Consider the following 24,247-nt stretch of genomic DNA (forward strand, 5'->3'; position numbering starts at 1 on the left):
TTATCTCCCCAAAGCCCCACTGTACACAGTTGTACATATTAGTTGCAGGTCCTTCTAGTTGTGGGATGTGCGACACCGCCTCAACGTGGCCTGACGAGCAGCGCCATGTCTGCGCTCAGGATCCGAACCCTGGGCTGCTGCAGCAGAGCGTGCAAACTTAACCACCCGGCCACGGAGCCGGCCCCTATCTTCTCTTTTTGTAACGTTATGAGAGACAAAGTTTGGTGTCCACGGGCCCCTCAGGTCGCTCTGCAAGTCATTCAGTCCAAGAGTCTTAATTGCCAATTGCTTGGTGGAGAAAAGGAGTGAATTATTTGGGGGGTTGTTGGTAACTCCCCGTTTCCCAGCTGTAATGAGCACTCTTTTAGGTATGTCAGCATGATGCTGAGGTTGGTTGGAATCACTCCGCACTCATCACAAATGAGTGAGTCAGAACCTAGCTCTAAACTGTGGGCATTCTCCACCTACATTGCTTCTCCTGAGATGTCCTTCCCACCTGAGAAGAACTCACAATATTAGTTCGAATACAGCCAGGGAATGAAGCATGGCAAAGAAGTGAATTTTCTAGGGAGCTGAACATTACTCCTCTGTTATGTTTTAAAACTTTATTTTCAAACAAAAAGTTTTCTAAAGTGTACGGTACGCATCCCTGTCTTCTTAAATAGATTCCCAAGCATACTTTGACTTTTTTCTTCAAGAAAGAGTGTCCCACTTATGCATATTTACTTTAGCTCTATAATCAACAAAGGCTTCTAAAATCCATGGGTAGATAACACCCATCCCTAGTAGACACCAACTGCTATGCTTTTGCTTAATTTTATTTCTTTTTCAATAGTTTCTATCTTCTCCTCGTAAGATACAAGGTATCGCTCGCTGACCAGTTTGCTCATTTTTTCATTTACTGTGGCATTCAACAACATGGATAAAGTAGGCCGAATATGCTGTGCTGCATCAAGAAGAGACAACCCTCTTTTTGTCAGCTGTAGTTTTCTTAGTTGCTGTGTGTTGTGAAATCAGATGACTGAATTTATGAAAATTGTATGTAGGAAAGAGGAAACAAGCTTTGAGTGAAGGATTTAGGGCACCTCCTATAGTTGAAACAAATAGCCTATCTTATTCCAAAGAAGATTTAAGTAGCTTAGAAAATACACAAAACTAAATTAGAATTAATTTTCATTAATTATAAGCACGATCTTAAGTAAATAAATCAGGGCAAAGGGAACCAAGGAGAGGAATAAATGAAGCCAGGGTGATGTTAGAACTCCAACATGTTCTAGGCGGTCCCAGGCACTTGCTAGAGGTGGGCACCTGGGTTAAGTTCAAGCCTTCTACACTTCCTGTATGGAAAAATGGGCTTTGGTTTTAATTTGTGGGTTTTTTTAATGTTCCACTTATTTCAATGTTCATGATTGTGTTTAAGTTTGAATTTTATGGAAATCTGAACTCTTAAAAGTGTCTATTGTCACTCTACCTGGACACTGCATTTTATTATTGAAGGGGCTGTGGGTGGTAACCCAGGTAACATTTCTCCCTTACTCCGTGCCCCACATTGCTTCTTCTTGAAGGTGGGCCCCACTGAGTCAGGGAGAATATGTCAAATAAGAGGAAGGCACTGGTTCATCAACTCACCTTTTCAAATAAGCACATGTCAAGAGGGCCGTGAAGCATGAGACCTGTGGTTAACAGTGAACACCTAAATGGGAACTTGGATTTCACTCAAGTGGAGCTGGAATGTGTGTAAATTTGACTGGTCTCAAAGAGAAGGCAGAGGGAACCTTTAAAGCTAGACAAAGAAAGGTTCAGCTCATTTCGAAAAAGAATTTCAGGGCTCTTAGCCTTGAAACTGCTCTCCTTGAAAAAAGTCCTGGGATCCCCAAGGCTGAGGTGGAATGGGTATTTTCCACAAGCGCTAATTCAAGTGGCCTCCAGATTTTGGGTTAATTCTTGGTTAGCAAAGCCAAATCCATCTAACTCCCAAAGCATAATTATGATCCTGCATGTGGTATGACATTTGGCTTTTGGCTATTAGGACAAGTGGTTTCACATTAATCACATTTGCTGATTGCCACTAGAGCGAGGGGATAAAGGAGTTGGCAGCCAGTGGCAGTACCCAGTGATGACATTGACAATTGCGTAGAGGCAAACTATTAATTAATTTCTGGATGCTGATTCCTCCCCAAAGCATTGCAAATAACTAACTAAAAACATGGACAATTTGGCTTTCTGATCTAACACTGTAAAAAATTATGATTACTGTAAATATCATGTGTCAACTGCCTTTCTTTCATTAAAGGCCTAAAGTGCTATTATAAATTGTCCCGATTAAACATGTTAGAAACGTTAGAAGAGGGATGATTTTGCATGCCTGGATGTGATAAATTATAGCACTGTGGCTGTAAAAGATAACTCTTGGATATTAGAAATGGCGAACTCTGAAACACAATGTTGCATAAGCTGATTAGAAATGCAAACTCCTGTGCTTGGGCTTGAATTTCCTGTTATCCATGGATTATCCTAATTATGGATTTCTCTCCTTGTTCCCCCCATGCCACCCAGGAGTTCCTGAGATTGCTTTTCTCACTCAGCATTGCAAGGTTGGCTTTTTCTGATTGTCTTAGTTTTCTTCAAGCTCTATTTATTGGTTCACTATGCACCATCTCAAAAAGATTTCTTATTTGTCCAACAGTCTGCATTTGCTCCCTGGAAATCTCCTGCTTGCCAAGGACAGAGGATAAGAAATGGACGGGGGGTCATTTAGCAGGCAGGCATGAAAGGCATCAGAGGAAAGTGCCTGAATTCACACCTGCACAGCATGGATTCCTCTTGGAGAGTGTCTCCAAGTTCGGGGTCTAGCCACCAGAACCAGCTGTCAGGTGCACACTCCTACCTGGCTAAAGGCAGACGAACATGCAGACGCACACCTGCCGCCCCAGCTAGCCCTGGACATGCTGTTGCCTGTCTCTTCAAAGAGACTCAGGCTGAGGACCTTGGCAGACTCTGCACTGCTTTTGGTGCTATCTTGGTGTTCTCACTCAGAGAAGGGACAGTTCCTGATGTGACCTTCATTCTTGCTTCGACTGCATTTCCTGTTGGGTTAACTTTCATCTTCTGATTCAGAGCCTGGCTGCATTCTGGGATACGGTTTAATATTAACTGTATCCTTGCTGGGCATCTTGATTGGGTTTCTGCCTTGAACAGTGACTCTACTGGACTTTTAGGTTCTATTCTTATGACATTCCTGCTGTAGTCCCAAAGACTCCTCACCACCTCAGACTCCTTAGCCACCATTTTGTATGGACCACACTACTCATGCTCCTCATGAGACAATGGGAAATCAGAAGCTGACTTGCCACGTATCAGCTGGAACATTTTAATAAAGAATTTGTAAAATCAAATATTTGGAGCAAGCTGCTGCTTCTCTTTAAGCTCTGTGGTTGCTTAACTCTTTCTGTGAAGTCTCACTAATATTGCGGGATTTTTATGCTCAGCACTATTTACTTTCAATGTTATTAAGCAACATCAGTGTTTCTGGTCTTAAACTGTACTCACTAGACATATTTTGCTAAAATACATTTACTGAAAGTTTGGTTTGTGTAGATTGAGAATGTGTGATGTTATATAATCCATTCACAAATATTTCCTCTAATCTCTCACAGTATTTTTTTTTCATCATTACCTTGTACCTCTTCAGTTAGTGGCTTCTGTTTGTGCATTTTCTCTCTCTCCCTTGAACTTTAATGGTAGTATAACACACGTGCACAGTGTACAAGTAATGAGTATACTGTTTAATGAATATTTAAAAGTAAACGTGCAAGTGTGATTACCACCAAGATCAAGAAATAGAACATCAGCAGCCTCCTGGACTCCTCCCTGTATTGCCTTCCAGTCATTACCCCTTCCCCAAAAGCATAATCACTATTTTGAATTTGATCACTATCGAAGTCAGGTGAGACATCTTTGTTGCCTTGGGAGTAAGAAAAATGTCTTAAGTAGGAACCAAGGTAGTTCCTTATACTACCTATAAAGGAAAAGATTGATAAATAGAACTTAAGATTAAAAGTTTCTGTTCTGAAAAGATGCCTTTAAGAGAGTGAGAAGGAACCACTGAGTGGGAGAAAATATCTCTAATACATCTGATTTGGTGCCAGAATATCTAACCAACTATACGTCAACAAGGAAAAGACATCTTGACAAAAACGGATACGCAATTGGCAAAAGAGGATGTGAAAAGTGTTCAAGGTCATTAATCATTAGAGAAATATAGATTAAAACCACAATGAGATGCCAGTGTGCACCCACTGGAATGGCTAAAATTTTAAAAACTGATGATGCTCTCGTACACTATCAGTGGGAGTCTAAAGTGGTACAACTATTTTGGAAAACTGGCAGTAGCTACTAACACTGAGCATGAGCACACTCCATGACTCAGCTGTTCCTCTCCTAGGTATATCTACACAACAGAAATGAACCCACAACATACGACCGTTCTGAGACAAACGCATAGACAGGCGTTCATTCTTGTTGTTTGTCAAGAGAGTGCTTCTGGGTGATCAAGATGTCACCTAAGTTGGAGAAAGTGCAGGTAATTCTTAAAAGATCTCAGATCTTTCTGAGACATCTTTCTAGGGTGTTTGGGCAGAAGTAGTAATCAGTTCCTACCTGGATTTCTTCGAGCTGGGGATGGACCCAAGGGAAAACTGGGTGAACTCCTCGGCACTTGCAGCATAACCTGCTTCCTTCTGATCGCTCTCCTTCCTCGAGAGCTGGTCCCAGGACCAAGTCTTTATGAGCTGCAATTACCAATTCAGGGGGCCTCACAACAGGATGAGGCATCACAACATCCCCAAGCATCTCTTGCCTTTGGACACCTGCATCCTCACAAACCCAAGGCTCCTAGAGAATCTGTTCTTGTGGGGACTCTGGGACGGCTTCAGGGAAGTGACAGGAATGCCTGGGGAGGGGATCACATTGCTCTTTATCTCTCCAATTCTGAAAAGCTCACCATTCTGATACAATGAGCCCATGCTATAGACAAGGCTAAAAGTGCCCAGAACTCACCTCCTACCAACATCTGGGAAAGAATAACTAGAGCTAACATTTGTCCCTGGCAGTGTCATCTCTTTCATTCTTCATGGAAGCTCTATTATTTAGGTACCATTAGTATCCCTGTTTTACTGCCAAGATACTGAGGCCCAGGGAAATTAGTTAACTCTCTCAAGATCATCCAGCAAGGAAGCAGTAGAGCCGGAGCCACCTGCTATACTCTGCCTTAGAGCCAGATCTCTTAGCCAGGCCACTGACAGCAGGTGCCCAGCAATGGCTGCCCTGGTCTGGTGATGTCATTGGTGAGCCTGAGAGAGGTAAGGAGTAAGCCTACGTTAACCGGATATATTTGTTTCCCAGGGCTGCTGTAACTAAATTCAGTAGTCCCCCTTATCTGTTGGGAATAGTGTCCAAGACCCCTGGTGGATGCCTTGAAACCGTGGATAGTACCAAATCATATACAGTCATGTGCTGCATAATGACATTTTGGTCAACGATGGACTGCATAAATGTGGGCAGTTCCGTAAGATTTTGTACCATATAGCCTAAGTGTGTAGTAGGCTATGCCATGTAGGTTTGTGTAAGTACACTCTATGATGTTCGTTCAATGACAAAATCACCTAACAATGCATTTCTCAGAATGTGTCCCCGTCATTAAGCATCATATGACTGTATATACTATGTTTTTCCCTATACATACATACCTATGATAAAGTTTAATTTATAAATTAGGCACAGTTAGAGATTAACAATAACTAATTAAAAAATAGAACAATTATAACAATATACTGTAATAAAAGTTACTGCAGGTCTTAGCAACCTCAGCATATGATTTTTTTCTTTCGTTATTGAGTCGAGAGCTTTCACCTTTTCACTTAAAGGAAGCACTTTATGGCTTCTCTTTGGCATATCCGAATTGCCAGCATCACTACTCTTGTGCTTTGGAGCCATTATTAAGTAAAATAAGGGTGACTTGAACAGAAGCACTGCGATAACATGACAGCCGATCTGATAACCGAGAAGGCTACTAAGTGACTTGGTGGGGGGTGGTGTATACACCGTGGATGCGCTGGACAAAGGGATGGCTCACGTCCCAGACTGGACAAAGCAGGACGGCATGAGATGTCATCACACTACTCAGAATGGCGCTCAACTTAAAACTTACGAATTGTTTATTTCTGGACTTTCCATTTAGTGTTTTTGGACTGTGGTGGACTGCAGGTCACAAACTGTGGAAAATGAAATCAAGGATGAGGGAGGGTTATGGTACCATAAACTGGGCGGCTTACAACAACAGAAATTTACTGTCTCATAGTTCTGGAGGCTACAAGTCTGAGAGCAAGGTGTCAGCAGGGCCATGTTCCCTCTGAAACCTGCAGGAGAGAATCTGCCCTTGCCTCTTCGGGCTTCGGGCGGTTGCTGGCAATCCTTGGCATTCCTTGGCTTGTAGATGTCTCTGCCGCCATCAGCATGTGGTGTTCTCCCTCCTGTGTCTCCATCTCTGCGTCTCTTCTTATAAGGACAGTTTTATTGGATTAAAAGTCTACCCTGCTCAAGTATGACTTCCTCTGAACTAATTACATCGATAAGGCCCTCTTTCCAAATAAGGTCACATTCTGAGGGAGTAGGCATTTGGACTTTAACATATCTTTTGGGGTCACGTAATTCAACCTGTAACATTCTGCTAAAGTTCTTTTGATTTCTCTAACCTTTAAACCCTTAGTTTTAGCTGGAGAAGTGAGTACCTTCCCGGTCACAGAGCTAATAAATGGTAGAAAGAGATCTTGACTCTGAAGTCGGTGTTCTCTCTGCTCCACCAAGGCCCCTGCTGGGCTGGGCCAGGAACTGGCGCAAATGCCAACAGCCATCAAGGGTGAGTCTCATTAGAAAGTTAAGATATCAATGCCTTGTATTTATATATAGGGGCTTAGAGATTATAGAACGATTCCTACCCAAAGCAAAAAGAAAGGAAAAGAAAGGGTCGTGGCTGTAATCACTTTCAAACTGAAAAGCTACATCTTGAAAGAAATGTCGGAAGCAGTGAAAGCATAGAGGCAAAAAAGATTTTTTCCTGGGGGACTGTATTGTGCTATTTATCTGGTCAAAGGAAAACAGCTCTTTGCTGGTGATGCCTCGCTTTTGTCAAGCAGCCTGCTTCTTCTGGGGCTAGGGGAGGACTGGCTTTGCTGAAATAAGTCCTTCTGAAGGCAGTCAGAAGGTTTTCTTCCAGGGAGGTCTTTCATTCTTGTGGGGTTTTATTCCACTGGTTCCCGTGTTCATTATCGGTAAATGCAGGGCTCCCAGTATTATGCAAAAGTTTACCCCCAGGCTCAACTGCGTTACTAGGACACCCAAGATTCCAAAAACAATATGTAATTGTTTCTGGCACACAAGGTAGCTTGAACGTCTGTCTCTGGTTTGCATGATATCTGCTTTGCCTTCAGGCTTTCAATTGTCAGCATTCCACAGGCAGGGAGGCAGCGATGGGAGTGTGCTAATTAGATCAGGTGCTTGATCTTGAAGTCTGCACCAGCAATGACTAGGTAGTCGGCTTCGGAACTTTTGAGCACTCCCTGTCTTTCTCCCAGTCTGCCCTGGAATGTAATTATCTTGTCAGCCAAGAAGCTGTAGTGCACAGCTGAACGAGCACTCGGCAGCAGAAACAGAGTGATAAGGGAAGACGAATGGACCCACCGTGCATGACTGTTCTGAGACAAACAAATCCGCAGAGAGGCATCGGAGAATGGAGACTTAGAGAACAAAGAGGCTACACTGAGTATTTGTTACTGAGGATACTTCAGATCTTCTCTTAATAAGATTACCCCGCCTTTTGAGAGGGAGTGCAGACCTTTGCTGGCGAATGCAAGTCCCAAATCGTTAGAAAGCTCTTTTAAAATAGGAAGTGATGTTGGGTTCAGTGGCAGCCTATGTGCTTTGCAGACCAAACGGTGGGTCATAAAACTTTGAAGGATGACTAGTAGGAACATGATGAAGGAGATCAGAAAATAGAAAGCAGGTGCATGTACAAGGACTGCTAAAGAGGTGTGGTCGCTTGCTACTCAAAGTGTGGCGGTTGAGCAGTAGCATCAGCATCATCTGGAAGCTTGTGAGAAATGCAAAATCTCAGGCCCCAGCCCAGACTTCCTGAGTCAGAGTCAGCATTTTAACAAGCTCCCTGGGCCATCGGAGATAAAGGGAGCCTTAAAAACCACTGATGCCTGGGTCTCAGCTCCAGAGATACTGATGTAATTGGATCAGGGTGTGGCCTGGGCTCTGGGTAGTTTACAAAGCTGCCTAGGGGAGTCTAATGAGCACCAAAGTTTAAGAATGGCTGGTATAGAATGATCTGTCCAGGAAGGGCTGTGGCAATTTGGAAAATAAAAGTGTTACGTTTTTAAGCCTATAATACCCATCATGCCTAAGGGGTCCTCAACCTGTCATACACCTGTGATATCTACTCTCTACTCAGTAGTGAAAATGGTGTTTTCAAATGCCTGCTGCCCATGGAGTAGCACCATGCTTACCTCCCTTGGCCTTCAAGATTGAGAGGTCTGGTTTTAGCCTATCTTTCCCACTCCATCCCCTTCTACCCTGACTTGTGCCAGGCTGACTAGCTTTTTTTAGTTTCTCAGACACACCACGCACTAAGTCCTTTGCTGCCTCAGGGCCTTTGTACATACTTCTCCTCTTGAAAACTCCTCAACCTTCAGGTTGCTGCTTCATAATCATTTCTTCAAAAGGGTCTTTCCTGGACATCCTATAGAAGTGAAGTCTTGTACTCTCCTCTTCCTTATTCTCTATTGCTGCACACTATTCTTATTCATTTCTTAGTAATTATTCCAAAGTTTCTAGTATAAGTGTGTCCAAAATATTGCATGGAACATACTAATACTAAAAATTATTTGTTGTTTATTTGAAATTCAAGTTTAATTGGATGCCCTGTATTTTTAGGTGCTAAATCTTACAGAAAAAGTATGCCAACTCCCAAATTAATTAATAAAATGTGCCCAAACTCTTCAAGCTCAACAAAATTTTCTGTTTCAAAAAGTTTCTGTTTCCTTTTTGAAGATTCAATACTGTAAGAGCAACAAAATATTGAATTATGTTATAATTAATAGTAGTCCCTTTGTAGCATGTTTTGGGCTCTTTCAGATAATTAGGCATAAAATTAGAATATATAATACTTCCAAACTTTTCTTATGTCTGGGAGCTGTCAGTTTAATTTGTCTCTGTGACTTGATGCCCTGTATAACTGGGTAAAAGGCCATGCTGTGTGGAGAAGGCTTGGGTGCCATTAAACTGTGTGTGGATCCACACCCAGGTAAGCTTCCTTGAAGCAGAGCTGCAATTAGGGCCAGCCTCACAGACACAGACAGAGCGGCCAACTGCACTGCAGGAAAGGCTTCAGGGGAGAGATGGGTGACTGAGTGAAACACGAGTCCCCACATTCTGTGGGGCTCCGAGAAAGCACAGAGAAGTAATTTTACACAGCTTTGAGCCCTTTGATGTCCGGAGAGGACTCCTTGAACACATGTTGGAGTCCTCACCAATAGGGCACATTCAGAGATAAGAAAACGGATACTTGAAATAATTTTGTTGGTCCTATTAAAGCTATCACATGAATGTGTAAAAAAGTAACCAAGTATCATGTGAATATATAAAAAAGTAACCTGGTAGGTTAAAATGTAGTAATTGTGGATGTTCTCGGGCTGCTGGTGGGAGAGGAGCAAGTTTGCTTTTATTTTAAAGGCGACACAATATAAATATAAATATAAAATAATATGGCCACCACAGATTCAGAATTTTGTAGAATGACCTTGATTTCATCTAATGTTATTTTTGTCAATAAAAGTGATTGTTTGACATATAACTAAATGCAATCTAATTTGTATGCCTTTATAAGACCAAAAATATGTAAACTCATTCAAAAAATTTGAACATACTTAATATGTACAGTATGATGCCAATTATGTTAAAATATGTAAATGCATGCAAAGAAAAAAGAGAAGACATTTTAAAATGTCAAGAATGGTTAGCTCTGATTTTATGAGTGATTTTTATTTTTTTCTTTGTGCTTTTCTCTATCCCCCCTCTTTTCGTATTTTTTCTTTTTTGCAAATAACATGTATTCATTTTATCATCAGGAAAAGAGTAATTTGAGGTGTGTGGTGTTTTTTGTTGGCCGCACTCTCACATTGCTGATAGGAGAGTAACTGATGCAGTCACTTTGGAAAACAGCTTGGACGTGCCCAGGAAAGCTGAGGACGCCATTGCCCTGCAACCCAGGGACTTCACTCCTGGATGTGGATCCTCAGTAGAGAACATGTGTGCAAGGGCGTGCATGGCTGCAAGATTTGTAATCCCGCACAACCGAAAGTGGCCCAGTGCCCTCAGCTGCAGAATGAACATATTGCAGTAAATACACTTGATGGAATTATGCACAGCAGTGGAACAGAGTAAACTAGAGTGACAAGCATCTCCACGGGGAAGCCTCTCAGACATAACATTAAGCCCAATCATGTGAATGTACTTAATACCACAGAACTGTATACTTAAACCTAGTTAAAATGGTAAATTTTATGTTAGTTATATTTTACCATAATAAAAAAGGCCCCCAAACATAACATGGAGTCAAAAAGCAAATTGTAGAAATAATGCGTACAGCAAGAAATTAAACTTGTAAGCCCAAACTATTTAATTATTTATGCATATACCTATATTTTTAATAGTGCAAAAAATAAACATGGGAATGATAAACACTGAGTTCAGGATACTGGTTACTTCTAAGGAAGGAAAGAAGGTGGTGGGGTTAGAGTTGGGCACTTACACAGGAGGCAACTGTATCTGGAATGATCTGTTTCTTTAAAAAGTTCAAAGCAAATATGGTGGCAAAAGTTAAGATTTGAGAAAGCCAGGCAGTAGGTGTGGTGGGTCTTCACTATATTACTCTTTTTCTGGATGTTTGAACTACATCATCACAAGAAACTTATAGACTTTGTCAGAGCATGTGTCTCCTTTTTCCCCTTTGGTTGGGACCATAGATAGTGGTTACCATAGATAGGAGCTGTTTTAGATGCCTTGACCAGTGGCATAATGTTCCTTAGCTATGTGGCCTACTCTTACCACTCAGAGCTTAAATAACCCACAAGGAAGAATCCAAATGTCTCTCTTTTTTAAATTCCACACATTAAATTGCTCTATTTGCCTAAATTAACAGCAACAGTAAAGGACCCTAGATTAGGTGTTTACTGGCCTTGAAGGATGCTGCCATTTATAAAATTTCATCTGTTGCTTCATCTGTTAGACAGCTCTGCTCCATCCTTGGGCTCTGTGCTTTTACCATTCAGTGACTTCCAAAGGCGGTTACTTTATTTAAAAGGCTGCCTCTCAGGTGGTCTAGTGGTTAGGGATTGGCCTGCTCTTTCGTTACAGCAGCCCAGGTTCAACTGCAACTGAACTCAGTGGTTGAGGCTATAGACTCGAACTGCCTGGGTTCAAATCCTAGCTCTCACATGCTACTTGCTTTGTTATTGTGGGTTCTACAGCCATAAAATGGAGACTAAATGATAAAATGAGTTAAAGTACTTAAGCCCAGGCTGCCACCTAATAAACCCTCAGCAAACCTTCCCTGCTATTCTCACAGTCACAGATGCGTATCATCCCTCGCCCTCAGTTTCCACCACTACAAAGTGAAGGATTTGGTCCAACACTCTGACACTGTTAGCATCAAAGGTAGTTTTATGACTGCTGATAAATTTGCTGCCCGTTCTAACAAAGATGATGAATAGAAAAGAGGAAAAACATTGACAGATATGAAAACTCTGGCTCCTCAACAAAATCTGCCATGGGTTCTCTTTCCAGAACACAACTACTAAAATGCTCTCATCCTGTTCTTTAGGCAAATCATTGGTTTATGAGTGAGTCTGTTAATGCTCTATGAGACTTTTTGAGGCAGGCACTGTGTCTCGTTCTCCTCTATAGTCACAAACCCTGGTTCATGGGAGATGCTCATGAAATGTTTGATGAATGCATGCATGAATGAATGACTGCAGTCAATAGCATCTTGGTTCCAATGATATGCTAGACATTCTGGATGTTATGTAAATCTTGAAATATTTAGGCCTTGTATTAGTGAAATTCCATTTTATATTTCTACTTGTGTTGGCCTAATAGGACATCTTATTAAGGCTCTACTTTAAATTTGTATTTTTTTTTCACTGAGTGTTTATTTTCCAGATTATGAGGTTTTGAGTTCTTTAGAAGAAAAGTACAATGTGTATTCTAAGGGGTAACTGCTGATGACTTTTCATGGTTGAGATTTATTAATTAGCCTGGAAAATACTCCTAACAACTCTGGCCTGATAATCTGAGGACATGAGTTTTATTCCAAATATTCCCTCTCCAACACATGTTTTCATTAATGAGGAAAGTGTAGGCAGCTGGCTCTCCTCAGTCTTTGTTCCTAGATACCATCAACTAAGGAGAAATCAAAATGCTTTTCCATTACACTCAAATTAAGAGCAATTTATTAACTCCATTGAGATTTCTCATAATCCAGAAGACTTTTGTCCGTATTCCTGATGACTTTATTTTCACTAAAAGCATAAATTTGGAATACCCCATTATAGGATGTGGTTGATAGGATAAAGAGCAACTTTTTAGACTATGTCCTAAAATTAGTTCTATTACAGCTAACTACACTTCATCTATGCAGAGATCATTGGAATTTGTGGTGATTTCGCCCCTTCAGGTTCAGAGTCATTAATTATTAAAGCTGGAGGTCATCAGTCCAGTTCTTTTATTTTGTAAAAACTGAGGCCAGAGATAAAGGGATTTTCATCAGAGAAAAATTGTTTTTATCTTTTTCAACAGTGAACATTATAAAACAAAATAATAGAAAAGCCTAACAAATAGCAAATGCATCCAATTTTTATTTTATCACCCTCTGTAATTCTTTTGCCTCATTTCAACTCTTGCTGCAGAGAAAAGCTTAAAAGATGAGCAAAAAGAGGAAAGAAGGTGTGAAATAAAAACTGCATTGTTAAAGGAAATGCAGGATAACTGGAAAACGAGTGAAAAAATGGCAGCATTAAGCCCCCACATTTCAATAATCAGTCTAAATGTAAATAGATTGAATTCTCCAATCAAAAGACACAGAGTGGCAGGATGGCTTAAAAAACAAGACCCATCAATATGCTGCCTCCAGTAAACATACCTCAGCTCCAAAGACAAACACAGACAGAGTGAAGGGATGGAAGATGATACTCCAAGCTAACGGTAAACATAAGAAAACAGATGTTGCCATACTTAAATCAGACAAATTAGACTTTGAGGCAAAACAGGTAAAGAGAGACAAAGAGGGGCAGTTTATAATGATAAAAGGGACACTCCACCAAGAAGACATAACACTTATCAATATATATGCACCCAACACAGGAGTGTCAAAGTACACAAAGCAACAACAATTAAGTAATAGGGGATATCAACAACAATACAATAATAGTAGGGGACCTCAACAACCTACTAACACCAACAGATAGATCATCCAGACAGAACATCAACAAGGAAATTGTAGAATTAAATGAAAAACTAGGCCAGTTGGACGTAATAGATATATATAGAACACTCCATCCAAAAACAGCAGGTTACTCATTCTTCTCAAGTGTGCATGGAACATTCTCAAAGATAGACCATATGTTGGGAAACAAAGCAAGCCTCAACAAATTTAAGAGGATTGAAATAATATCAAGCATCTTTTCTGACCATAATGCTACGAAACTAGAAATCAATTACAAAAACAAAGCTGGGAAAGGGGCAAAGATGTGGAGCTTAAATAAGATGCTACTGAATGACCAATGGACCACTGGAGAAATCAAATATTATCTGGAGACAAATGAAAATGAAAACACACCATACCAACTCATTTGGGATGCAGCAAAAGTGGTCCTAAGAGGGAAATTCATTGCAATAAGGCTCACCCCAATACACAAGAAATATCTCAAATAAGCAATCTCAAACTACACTGAACAGAATTAGAAAAAGAACAAAGCCAAAAGTCAGTAGAAGGAGGGAAATAACAAAAATTAGAGTAGAAATAAATAAAATCAAAACAAAAAAGACAGTAGAAAGGATCAATGAAAGAAAGAGCTGATTCTTCAAGAAAATAAACAAAATTGACAAACCCTTAGCCAGGCTTGCTAAGAAAAAAAGAGAGAAGATTCAAATAAATAAAATCAAAAATGGAAGAGCAGAAATCACAACAGATACCACAGAAATACAAAAGATTATAAGAGAATACTATGAAAAACTATATGCCAACAAGTTGGACAACCTAGAAGAAATGAATAAATTCTTAGACTCTTATAACCTCCCAAAACTGAATCAGGATGAAATAGAGAATCTGAATAAACCAATCACCAGTAAAGTGATTGAAACAGTAATCAAAAACCTCCCCCAAAATAAAAGTCCAGGACCAGACGGCTTCTCTGGAGAATTCTACCAAACATTCAAAGAAGATTTAATACCTGTCTTTCTCAAACTATTCCAGAAAATTGAGGAAGATGGAGCACTTCCTAACACATTCTAGGAGGCCAACATCACCCTGATCCCAAAAGCAGACAAGGACAACACAAAGAAGGAAAACTACAGGCCAATATCACTGATGAACATAGATGCAAAAATCCTCAATAAAATATTGGCAAACCAAATACAGCAATACATTAAAAAGATCATACACCATGATCAAATGGGATTTATACCAGGGACACAGGGATAGTTCAACATCCATAAATCAATCAATGTGTTACACCACATTAACAAAATGAGGAACAAAAACCACATGATCATCTCAATAGATGCAGAGAAAGCATTCAACAAGATCCACCATCCATTTATGATAAAAACTCTCAATAAACTGGATATAAAAGGAAAGTACTTCAACATAATAAAGGCCATATATGACAAACCCACAGCCAACATCATACTCAATGGGGAAAAACTGAAAGCCATCCCTCTGAGAACAGGAACAAGACAAGGGTGCTCATTCTTGCCACTCTTATTCAACATAGTACTGGAGGTTTTAGCCAGACCAATTAGGCAAGAAAAAGAAATAAAAGGAATCCAAATAGGAAATGAGGAAGTGAAATTCTTGCTGTTTGCAGATGACATGATCTTACATATAGAAAACCCTAAAAAATCCATCGGAAAGCTACTAGAAGTAATCAACAATTACAGCAAAGTTGCAGGGTACAAAATCAACTTACATAAATTGGTAGCATTTCTATACTCTAATAACAAACTAACAGAAAGAGAATTCAAGAACATAATCCCATTCACAATTGCAACAAAAAGAATAAAATATCTTGGAATAAATTTAACCAAGGAAGTGAAAGACCTATACAATGAAAACTATAAGACTTTCCTGAAAGAAATTGATGATGACGTAAAGAGATGGAAAGACATTACATGCACATGGATTGAAAGAGTAAACATAGTCAAAAATGTCCATACTACCTAAAACGATCTACAGATTCAACACAATACCAATCATAATCCCAATGACATTCTTCATAGAAATAGAACAAAGAATCCTAAAATTCATATGGGGCTATAAAAGACCCTGAGTTGCTAAAGCAACCCTGAGATAAAAGAACAAAGCTGGAGGCATCACAATCCCCGACTTCAAAATATACTACAAAGCTATAGTAATCGAAACACCATGGTACTGGTACAAAAACAGGCACACAGATCAATGGAACAGAATTGAAAGCCCAGAAATAAAACCACACATCTGTGAACAGTTAATCTTCAACAAAGGAGCTGAGAACATACAATGGAGAAAAAAATCTTTTCAACAAATGGTGTTGGGAAAACTGGACAGCCACATGTAAAAGAATGAAAATAGACCACTCTTTTACTCCATTCACAAAACTAAACTCAAAATGGATCAAAGACTTAAAGGTAAGACCTGAAACCATAAGACTTCTAGAAGAAAATACGGGCAGTACCCTCTTTTATATCAGTCTTAAAAGGATCTTTTTGACACCATGTCTTCTCAGATAAGGGAGACAATAGAAGGAATAAACAAATAGGACTTCATCAGACTAAAGAGCTTCTACAAGGCGGGGGAAAACAGGATTGAAACAAAAACACAACCCAAAAACTGGGAAAAAATACTTGCAAATCATATATCCAACAAAAGGTTAATCTCCATAATACATAAAGGAACTCACACAACTCAACAACAAAAAAATCAAACAATCTGATCAAAAAATGGGCAGGGGATATGAACAGACATTTCTCCAAAGAAGATACAGGGATGGCCAATAGGCACATGAAAAGATCCTCTTCATCACTGATCATCAGGGAAATGCAAATCAAAACTACACTAAGATATCACCTTACACCTGTTAGAATGGAAAAAATAACCAAGACAAAAAGTGATAAATGTTGGAGAGGTTGTAGAGAAAAAAGAACACTCATACACTGTTGGTGGGAATGCAAACTGGTACACCCACTATGGAAAACAGTACGGAGATTTGTCAAACAATTAAAAATAGAAATACCATATGACTACCACTGGGTATCTATTCAAAGAACTTGAAATCAGCAATTCAAAGAAACCCACCACCCCTTTGTCCATTGCAGCATTATTCACAATAGCCAAGATGTGGAAGCAACCTAAGTGCCCATCGACTAATGACTGGATAGAGAAGATACGGTGTATATATATACAATGGAATGCTACTCAGCCATAAAAAAGGATAAAATCATCCCATTCACAACAACATGAATGGACCTTGAGGATAATATGTTAAGCGAACTAAGCCAGATAGAGAAAAACAAACGCTGTGTGACTCCACTCATATGTGGAAGATAAATAAACACATGGACAAAGAGAACAGATTAGTGGTTACCAGGGGAAAGGAGGGTGGGGGGTGGGAACAAAGGGTGAAGTGGTGCACCTCTAATATGACTGACAAATAATAATGTAAACTATCATAACCTCAAAAAAAAAAAAACCTGAGTTATTGATTCCTGAAAAATTGAAATGTATATTGGTAGATAATTTTCACAAGCCACACAAGAACATCAGTCTCATTTCATGCTGTGGCGATTTGTTATGCTTGTTTTTTATACAACGCCTGTCAAGTCGGTAATTGCTCAGCAGTTTTCCTTGCACAGACTGGTAAGAAGGCCCTGGAGGTTATTCAATAAGTTGGTCCCAAGACTGATGCAGAGGGCTCCTTTCTCTCTGGTGCTCTCTGGGTCCAAAGCGGAAGGGGTGGAGAAAGGACAGCCAGGGCTGCAGGCGATTGTAGCAATGGATCAGGGACTCCCACCTGCTCTTCTAAATGTGCTCCTTCAACCTTAACAGGTATTTGTCACCCAAAACTCCAAGTCCCTATTTAGAAACTTTGACCCAACTTGAGAAAAGATCTTGCAGCAGTTAAAAAAAAAAAAAAATTCATTCAACAAATATTTATTGAGCATCTACTGTGCACAGAGAATTGGCCTAAATAGAAAGGTGAGCAAGACCCACCATTCTCTTCAAGAGCTGCTAGTAGAAGATTTTCACCTCCTGAAGGAAGGGTCCTTTGGTGTTATAAAAACCTTTTTGGGCTCCCCGTCCCCCTGCTTTAGACCCATCACTCTGTCCTTATAACCACAGGGACAGCAAGTCATGGTCACAGATGTTAGTAAACCAGAAGTGTCTATTACCTATATATCTTGTTTACTTCCTAAGTACTGTGTTTCAACATTACATCATAAATACCAGGCCATATGATAATAATTATTATTATTAACTTCACAAAATTCATCTTTTCCAGCTCGATGTAGACATTTTGAAAAATACGAGATATTTTAAAGTCTTGCAAATAATCCCAGGTGATTAATAATATGATTTGACAATGTAGCAGAGAACACTGATTTAATTGCTTTTTATCTAAATATCTCCCTAGGAAGGAAAAACTAGTCAAATTAGACAGTTGGGGTTTAGTAACCTGATACTATCTTAATGAAAATTAACGGTAAACATTTTAAAACAGCAGAGAAGATAAAAAAAATTTTTTAAGCTTGGGTAATTGAATCCTGATTCAAAATGGTATTTAGCACTAGAAGGTAATATACTACCTACTGCTCGGTCTATTATCTATCATTATCTTTTAAACCCTGTAATTGGACAAACAGGAAACTCTTCATAATAATAAGTTTGTTCACAATCATGTGTTTGTTGGAGTCTGGGGTGCACACTGCTGTCTTCTTGAACTGAAAGAAACTGCTTACATTATCCTTTCCCTTATTCCTTCATTTCTGTTAGCACAGAATACAGCAACACTAAACACCTGGGCAGTCCAAAGCATCTTACCAAAATCACTGGAAAAAACAGTAATTTTTCCTGCGTTCCGTGAGTGGGCAACATAAATCTTATTTGCTGCAATACGGGGCCATCATTGAACCTGACCCAACGCATGCCTGCTGTGTTTGCACATAACTGCTTAATACATAACTGGGGCAAACAATTTGCCTTCTGGAATTTCTATTAGATCCAACCACTTAGTTGCCTTATTTATCCTATCGCTGGTTTTATTTTTCAGTGATTCTTTGGTGGTTATGTTCCTTCTATCGCAGCTATCCAAACCTCAGGTTGTGTAGGGCTCCCTCTAAGATTTGAATGGAAAGACAACATGAACCACTGTTCGTCTATTTTCAGTTTTCATTATCAATAAAACAAGAGAGCAGCATTTTCATGCTGTGTGAAGCCTTCAGGGAAGTGCAATGTTGCTGTCATTATCTTTAGATCAAGCTGCCGCCTGCCCCCACTAATGCAGATGGAAGGATAAGTCCATCAAAATGAAAATAAAGTAATGAAAGGATCGAAGCCATAGAGTGGGCTGCCGACCTGGTCTGCTCCGTGGATCCCTGAAAATGTCCCTTTGAATTTAGAGAAGGCTGGATGGCAAAGACCACAGATCCTGACAGAACATAAATTCACCTCATAATGAGATTAGTAGGCAGGCAAAATAAATGTCCTGCTGTTACATTAGAGGCAGGCTCTAATCTGGTGCTTTCCTTAGAAATAATCATTTCCCTTGCAACAGGGGAACCATGGATGCAACTAGCTTAAATCTGACAGATTCTGTTTTGCCACGTAGTTATTTTTCATCTTCCTCTGTCTTTTTAATAGCAGTTTTGAGAAGGGGTATAAATGAGTTGTGAGTCTTAAAGACTATTACCAAAGTGTGTTATGAGTGTCCATGTTCATGATCACCAATAGTGTTTCCTAGACTCCTCTTTTAAGAAAAGTTCTGTACAACTCCCCTCTCCTTTGCAAGCAGGAGCCCTGCTGTGGAGGACCTGTAGTGACCCCCAGGGTCCCCTTACTCCAGCCTTAAGCATCAAAGGCAGAATAGACTCTCTATTGTATTTGGGTGTATTTTTTTTAAATCTTGACTGCAGCTCTACTACTTAAAACCACTGGAAGCAAGTATCACATACTAAAGAGCCTTAAGAAAATGCCCAGATCAGGTGAACCCACATGGTCTCTGAGCAGAACAAAGGCCTTGAGTATGTAGCTTGATTGCGAGGGACTTCCTTGGTTTTCAGCAGCAGGCAATCTCACCTGCAGCACAATACCCTCCTCTCATTAAAAACGCAAGATAGGATCTCCTCCCGGATCCTTTCTGCAGAACCTGATGCAAGCTCATGGGCTGCACCATACTTAGCAGTGCGTGGCATTTAATCAAAGCCTTCTGTGAAATAATCTCAGAGTTTCCCCAGCCCTGTAAAGTCACCAAGCGAGTTGAGGTCCTTTCAAAAGGAATGGGAGATCAGACTCTGAATTTAAGAGTCTCTGAAGCTCCTGCATAGAAACCACAGACAATTTAATGTACACCTATTTTCTGCACATTTTCTAGGGCCCAGGCTAGACACTCCTCACTTCACTGTGAAAGTGCCCATTAGGGATAGATGATCCACGAGTATCCAAATTCATGGCACTTTCATGTATTGTTTTTCTTAGGCTGGAAAGAAACCCTTTTGTATGCATTTTACAGTCTCTACAGTGGTTTATGAACATTATTTCATCTAATGAAACAGTTCCCTTTCTGCCATCGGTGCTTCCAGGAAAAACTTCAACTGCAAATCCAGCTACTTCAGGGAGAAATTGTTTTTTGACTCAATTTAATGTTTTTTCTTTCAACTTTTCACTTCTCGATAGCTTGAGTTGTGTCTCTCCTCGTGTATTTTCTATGTATTTAATTTGCAAATGTCAAAGAATTTAAAGTCAAGTCTCCTCCCACTCTTATAATTTTCTCTGCTGTCTGTTAACTCTCCTCATCAGATGAAATAGTTCAAGAGAAGATAGACTAATTTTCCATGAGGTAGGTTGTCCTATGTTTATTGGTATTCTCTTCCAACTTTTCTTTTTCATTTCCATAACTCTTTCTTCCTTGTCCCACTATATCTGTCTCCCACTCCCCACTACACCTCTGTGTTTATCATTTAAGTTGTAAATAGTAACTGAATCCACTTTGCCAATGTCCACTATATTTCGTAGTTGTTAATGATTACCTAATAGCATCTCATGTGTTAAACTCACAGAGTTAGTTAAAATTTCGCGTTGAATAATCTCCCTGAAGGAATTTCCCAAATTATTTTGCTTACCTCATATAAATGAACTTGTTCTTGGGTTACAGCAAAGATCAGTAACACATTATTTTGCACCAGTTTATCAATGAGTTGTCCAATTGTTGGATATTCCTAAAATTAACATATAGATTTTAAGTATCATCTTAATAAAAGTACATAAAATAAAGAAAGGAATATTTCTTTCAAAGAGATCTTACTGAGTTTGGCATTTCAATGCTCATAGGCATTATTTTGTTTAATCACTCTAAGTAAACAAATACACAGTTAGCATTATTCACTTAGTTGGTTTAATAATTGTTTCCTAAACCTTGTAAATCCAGTTAATTCTTAAGAGTCAGTGGCTGTCAATGTGGTGTATTGTGCTCTGTCACTTCTAAGGAGATCATTTGGAATGTATTTGAAGACTTATAGTGTGTCATCTTTTCAAGGGTAGGACACATTTCTTCTCCTAAGTCCTTGCCAGCAGGCTTGAGTTAGAGGGGAGGTTGGAGGCGAGGGAGGAGCAGTTAGACTATAACAGATGTAACTGGGATTGACTCATAGCTCTGAAACTCTTCCCAGAATTGGATGAGGTGGGCTGAGGGCTGAGGAGGGGATAGTCTGCTGAGGAATGACACTACAATTCCTACATCCATCTGATCTGAGGCCGTTCTGTACCAGTTCTTGGGTTTGGTCTTATTGCTTTTTTGATGTCACTAATCAGTTCTACGCGATCCTGCAATACTTTTACAAGTATTGTAAAAGGACAATAAAAGTATTGACAAGGACAAGCAAAAACACATCGTACTTCTATTCCATTGACACATTCATTCCCAAGTGGTTTGAGTACTTTAAAAAATAAAGAAGTCATTAATTATCAAATTTGAAGATGGCCTTTATTTTCCAAGCCTGAAAAACCAAATGTGTTTTATAAATCCAAATATGGCTAACATAGAAAGAGAAAGCTAGAATGAAAAGGTAGTCTGAAAACAATTAAATTAAGAATATATCAACTATGACTAAAGTCAGCCAAAGTGAAGGAACACTGATTATTAAGGCCTCCTGTGCACCAACATGATGTGTTCACTTATTCTCAGCACTTTGGAAGTATTTTTGTCTAATATCTTATTTAGGCACAAGATTCAAGATGAGGGAAAAGTATAGTTTTGCCTAAAATACCCAGGTAAATGACCCACCTGCAAATCTGGCCGTGCAACACGTGCTTTCCACCCCATTTGGATTGTTATCAGTAGATAGTAGTAGAATCCAGATGGTATAAATCTTCCTGAGTCTCCCATTTTCCATCTCCTCTGCTTTTCAACTGCCCAAACATTAAGCATCCTTCACCCTTAAGCCTGAATTCCTCCAATGCTGGCCTCTCCTGATCGCCACATGTTCTCGCCCCTTTCAACTGCTATGTGTGCATAGCCAGGATCATACCGCATAGCCCTTCATAGGTGGCTAGTATGGTTTTCTATCTGATCCAGATGGGTTGGTTTAATTCCCATGGTTATATTGTAAGTTCCTCAAGGCCAGGGACCATGTCCTATTATTTTGTAGCCCCAGGAGCTTGGCCCAGTGTTGAGTGCTTAGGAAGTGCTCAAAGTACCCAGGGGGCTGTGTTGCAGGCATGGAAACAGTCCACGGCTTCTGTGCATTTGTAGCAACTCACTCAGCAAGAATGAACTGAACGTTTATTAGATAAGAAGGTCACATTAGGTAACAGGTAGTATTTGCTTCTATGATCCTCCTTTTTCCAAGATGTCTATTATGGGGCATTTGAATAGTTGCAAGAAAAATGTAATGAAAAAGGATCCATTTCTTGCAATTTCTTGCCCCTCACTGGCTAAAGTACAAAATGTGGCTATCCTCATTGATATTGTAAAGGCAGTTTATATGATTAAAAAATGTATAATTTTGAGGAATGCTATTGTTCAAAAGTTAAGGGAAAATATTCACATTGAAGTTTAGAAATTTAGGTCAATGAATGGTTGTAGCTCATTTATCAACCACTGGATTTTTTTTAAACTAATTGCCAGCACAATATTTAAGCATTTATATATAAATTCAGTAATGTATATATGTATTAGAATTTGATATTAGAATTCTCGGTTCTCCCCTCTCTCTCTCTTACATATACTTCTACAGCATCCTCATTTTAAGAAGTCACTTAAATTCTCTCTACCACATTTTCCCAAGTGTTTAATGGGTATAATATGACTTTCCAAGGTTGCTGCTTCATAATTCAATTCTATTTCATACATTGGTCAGCACCCACTGTGTTCCAGGCACTGTGCTGCCAGGAAATAGAGTTAATAAGCCAGTTCTGGCCCTGAGGAGTGCACATTAGAGAGAGACAGACACATGAGCAAACACTTTTCCATACAGCGATGGGCAAGGAGACATCTACGTATGAGAGCCAGGAAACAGACAATGGCTTCGGGGCCCAGGGGAGGTCAAAGAGAGCCCCCTGGGAGTAGCCACGATTGAGCTGGGCTTTAGGATCATTAAGAATTTCTCAGCAGGCTGGGAGGGAAGGGCATTCCAGACAGAGGGAATAACGTGTACACAGGTATGGCAGCCTCATGGTCTGTTCAAGAAAAGCAGTTGGATATCTAGGGTTCTGGTGAGGTTCAAATGAGATCGTGTATGTCAAAAGAATGTGAAAATTTTACCTTGTTTTACAAAAGTCAGGTATTTTTTTCTTTGAATATCATCAGCATTTTTTAAATGACATTGTCTCCCATGCAGCCTCACAGTCCATGAAAGCATGGTGTTATTTATGGGGCATGACCCTGGGACCATCATTCACAGCAACTACCAGGTGCCTACTGTTCTGGTCTGAGCCTTCTTTTCCAGGGCTGTGGCTGAGAACAGAATGAGCAGACTGTATTGCTTTTTGCTGGCCTCAGGCTCTTTGAAAAATGGGGAGGTTCTGGGGTCATTCAGGCCATAGTAGATCCAGACTTCTCACAGAGTCCCACCACCCACCTGTGCTCCTGTGGGAACTTCTAAGGGCAGTGAGGACTGAGAGAGGGCAATTTGTCAATCTCAAATCAGAAAGTGAAACCTGTTTTCACCAAGGGTGGGTTACTCTGCTGGGCATTACAGCATTTGTTGCTTCATTCACCTACTTGTAGCCATGAAAACAGTGTAGTGCGGGGTACACACCAAGACAGTTGACATGGAGTATTCGTTCTTGCTGTCCAAGTGGCAGAGCCCGTCGTTAGGAATGACGATGCCTGCCAGTTTGCTGTCCATTCCAAAATGAGAGTCAGCGTCACTCACAAAGACCAGAAGATGGAGGGAGTCGTTTCGCCAGCCAATTTTTTCCTACAGTGGGAAAGACATATTTGGGTTGTATTGGATAGAGGCAGGCATTTACTGAGCGCGGATCAATTATGATTGGACACATTCAGAATGTATAAAATATCTTGCTGGTCTATTTTAGCTTTGTTCATGTGTTGTGAGTAGATAATCGTAATGTATTAAAAACATGAGATTCGATGGCATTTGCTTTTTCCTGGATAACATTTTCAGATGATTTATGCTTCAGAAAAAATAGTTCCACTAC

At 39.9% G+C, this 24,247-nt stretch overlaps 1 protein-coding gene across 8 annotated transcripts in view; it reads right to left on the reverse strand.

The window, feature by feature from the left end:
• Positions 1-24,247, reverse strand: part of ITGB6 (integrin subunit beta 6) — a 129,255-nt gene that overhangs the window by 32,710 nt on the left and 72,298 nt on the right. For all 8 annotated transcript variants that reach the window (XR_011528387.1, XR_011528386.1, XM_008513713.2 and 5 more), the window contains 2 exons: positions 23,845-24,006; positions 20,710-20,805 (listed from right to left, as the gene is read on the reverse strand). Coding sequence is in view for 6 of the 8 variants with exons in the window: in XM_008513713.2 (XP_008511935.1) it covers positions 20,710-20,805; positions 23,845-24,006 (258 nt within the window). In the remaining 2 variants the exon portion in view is untranslated. The remainder of the gene's footprint in view (positions 1-20,709; positions 20,806-23,844; positions 24,007-24,247) is intronic.

This window comes from Equus przewalskii, chromosome 17 (genome assembly GCF_037783145.1).
Source record: "Equus przewalskii isolate Varuska chromosome 17, EquPr2, whole genome shotgun sequence".
Lineage (NCBI taxonomy): Eukaryota > Metazoa > Chordata > Mammalia > Perissodactyla > Equidae > Equus > Equus przewalskii.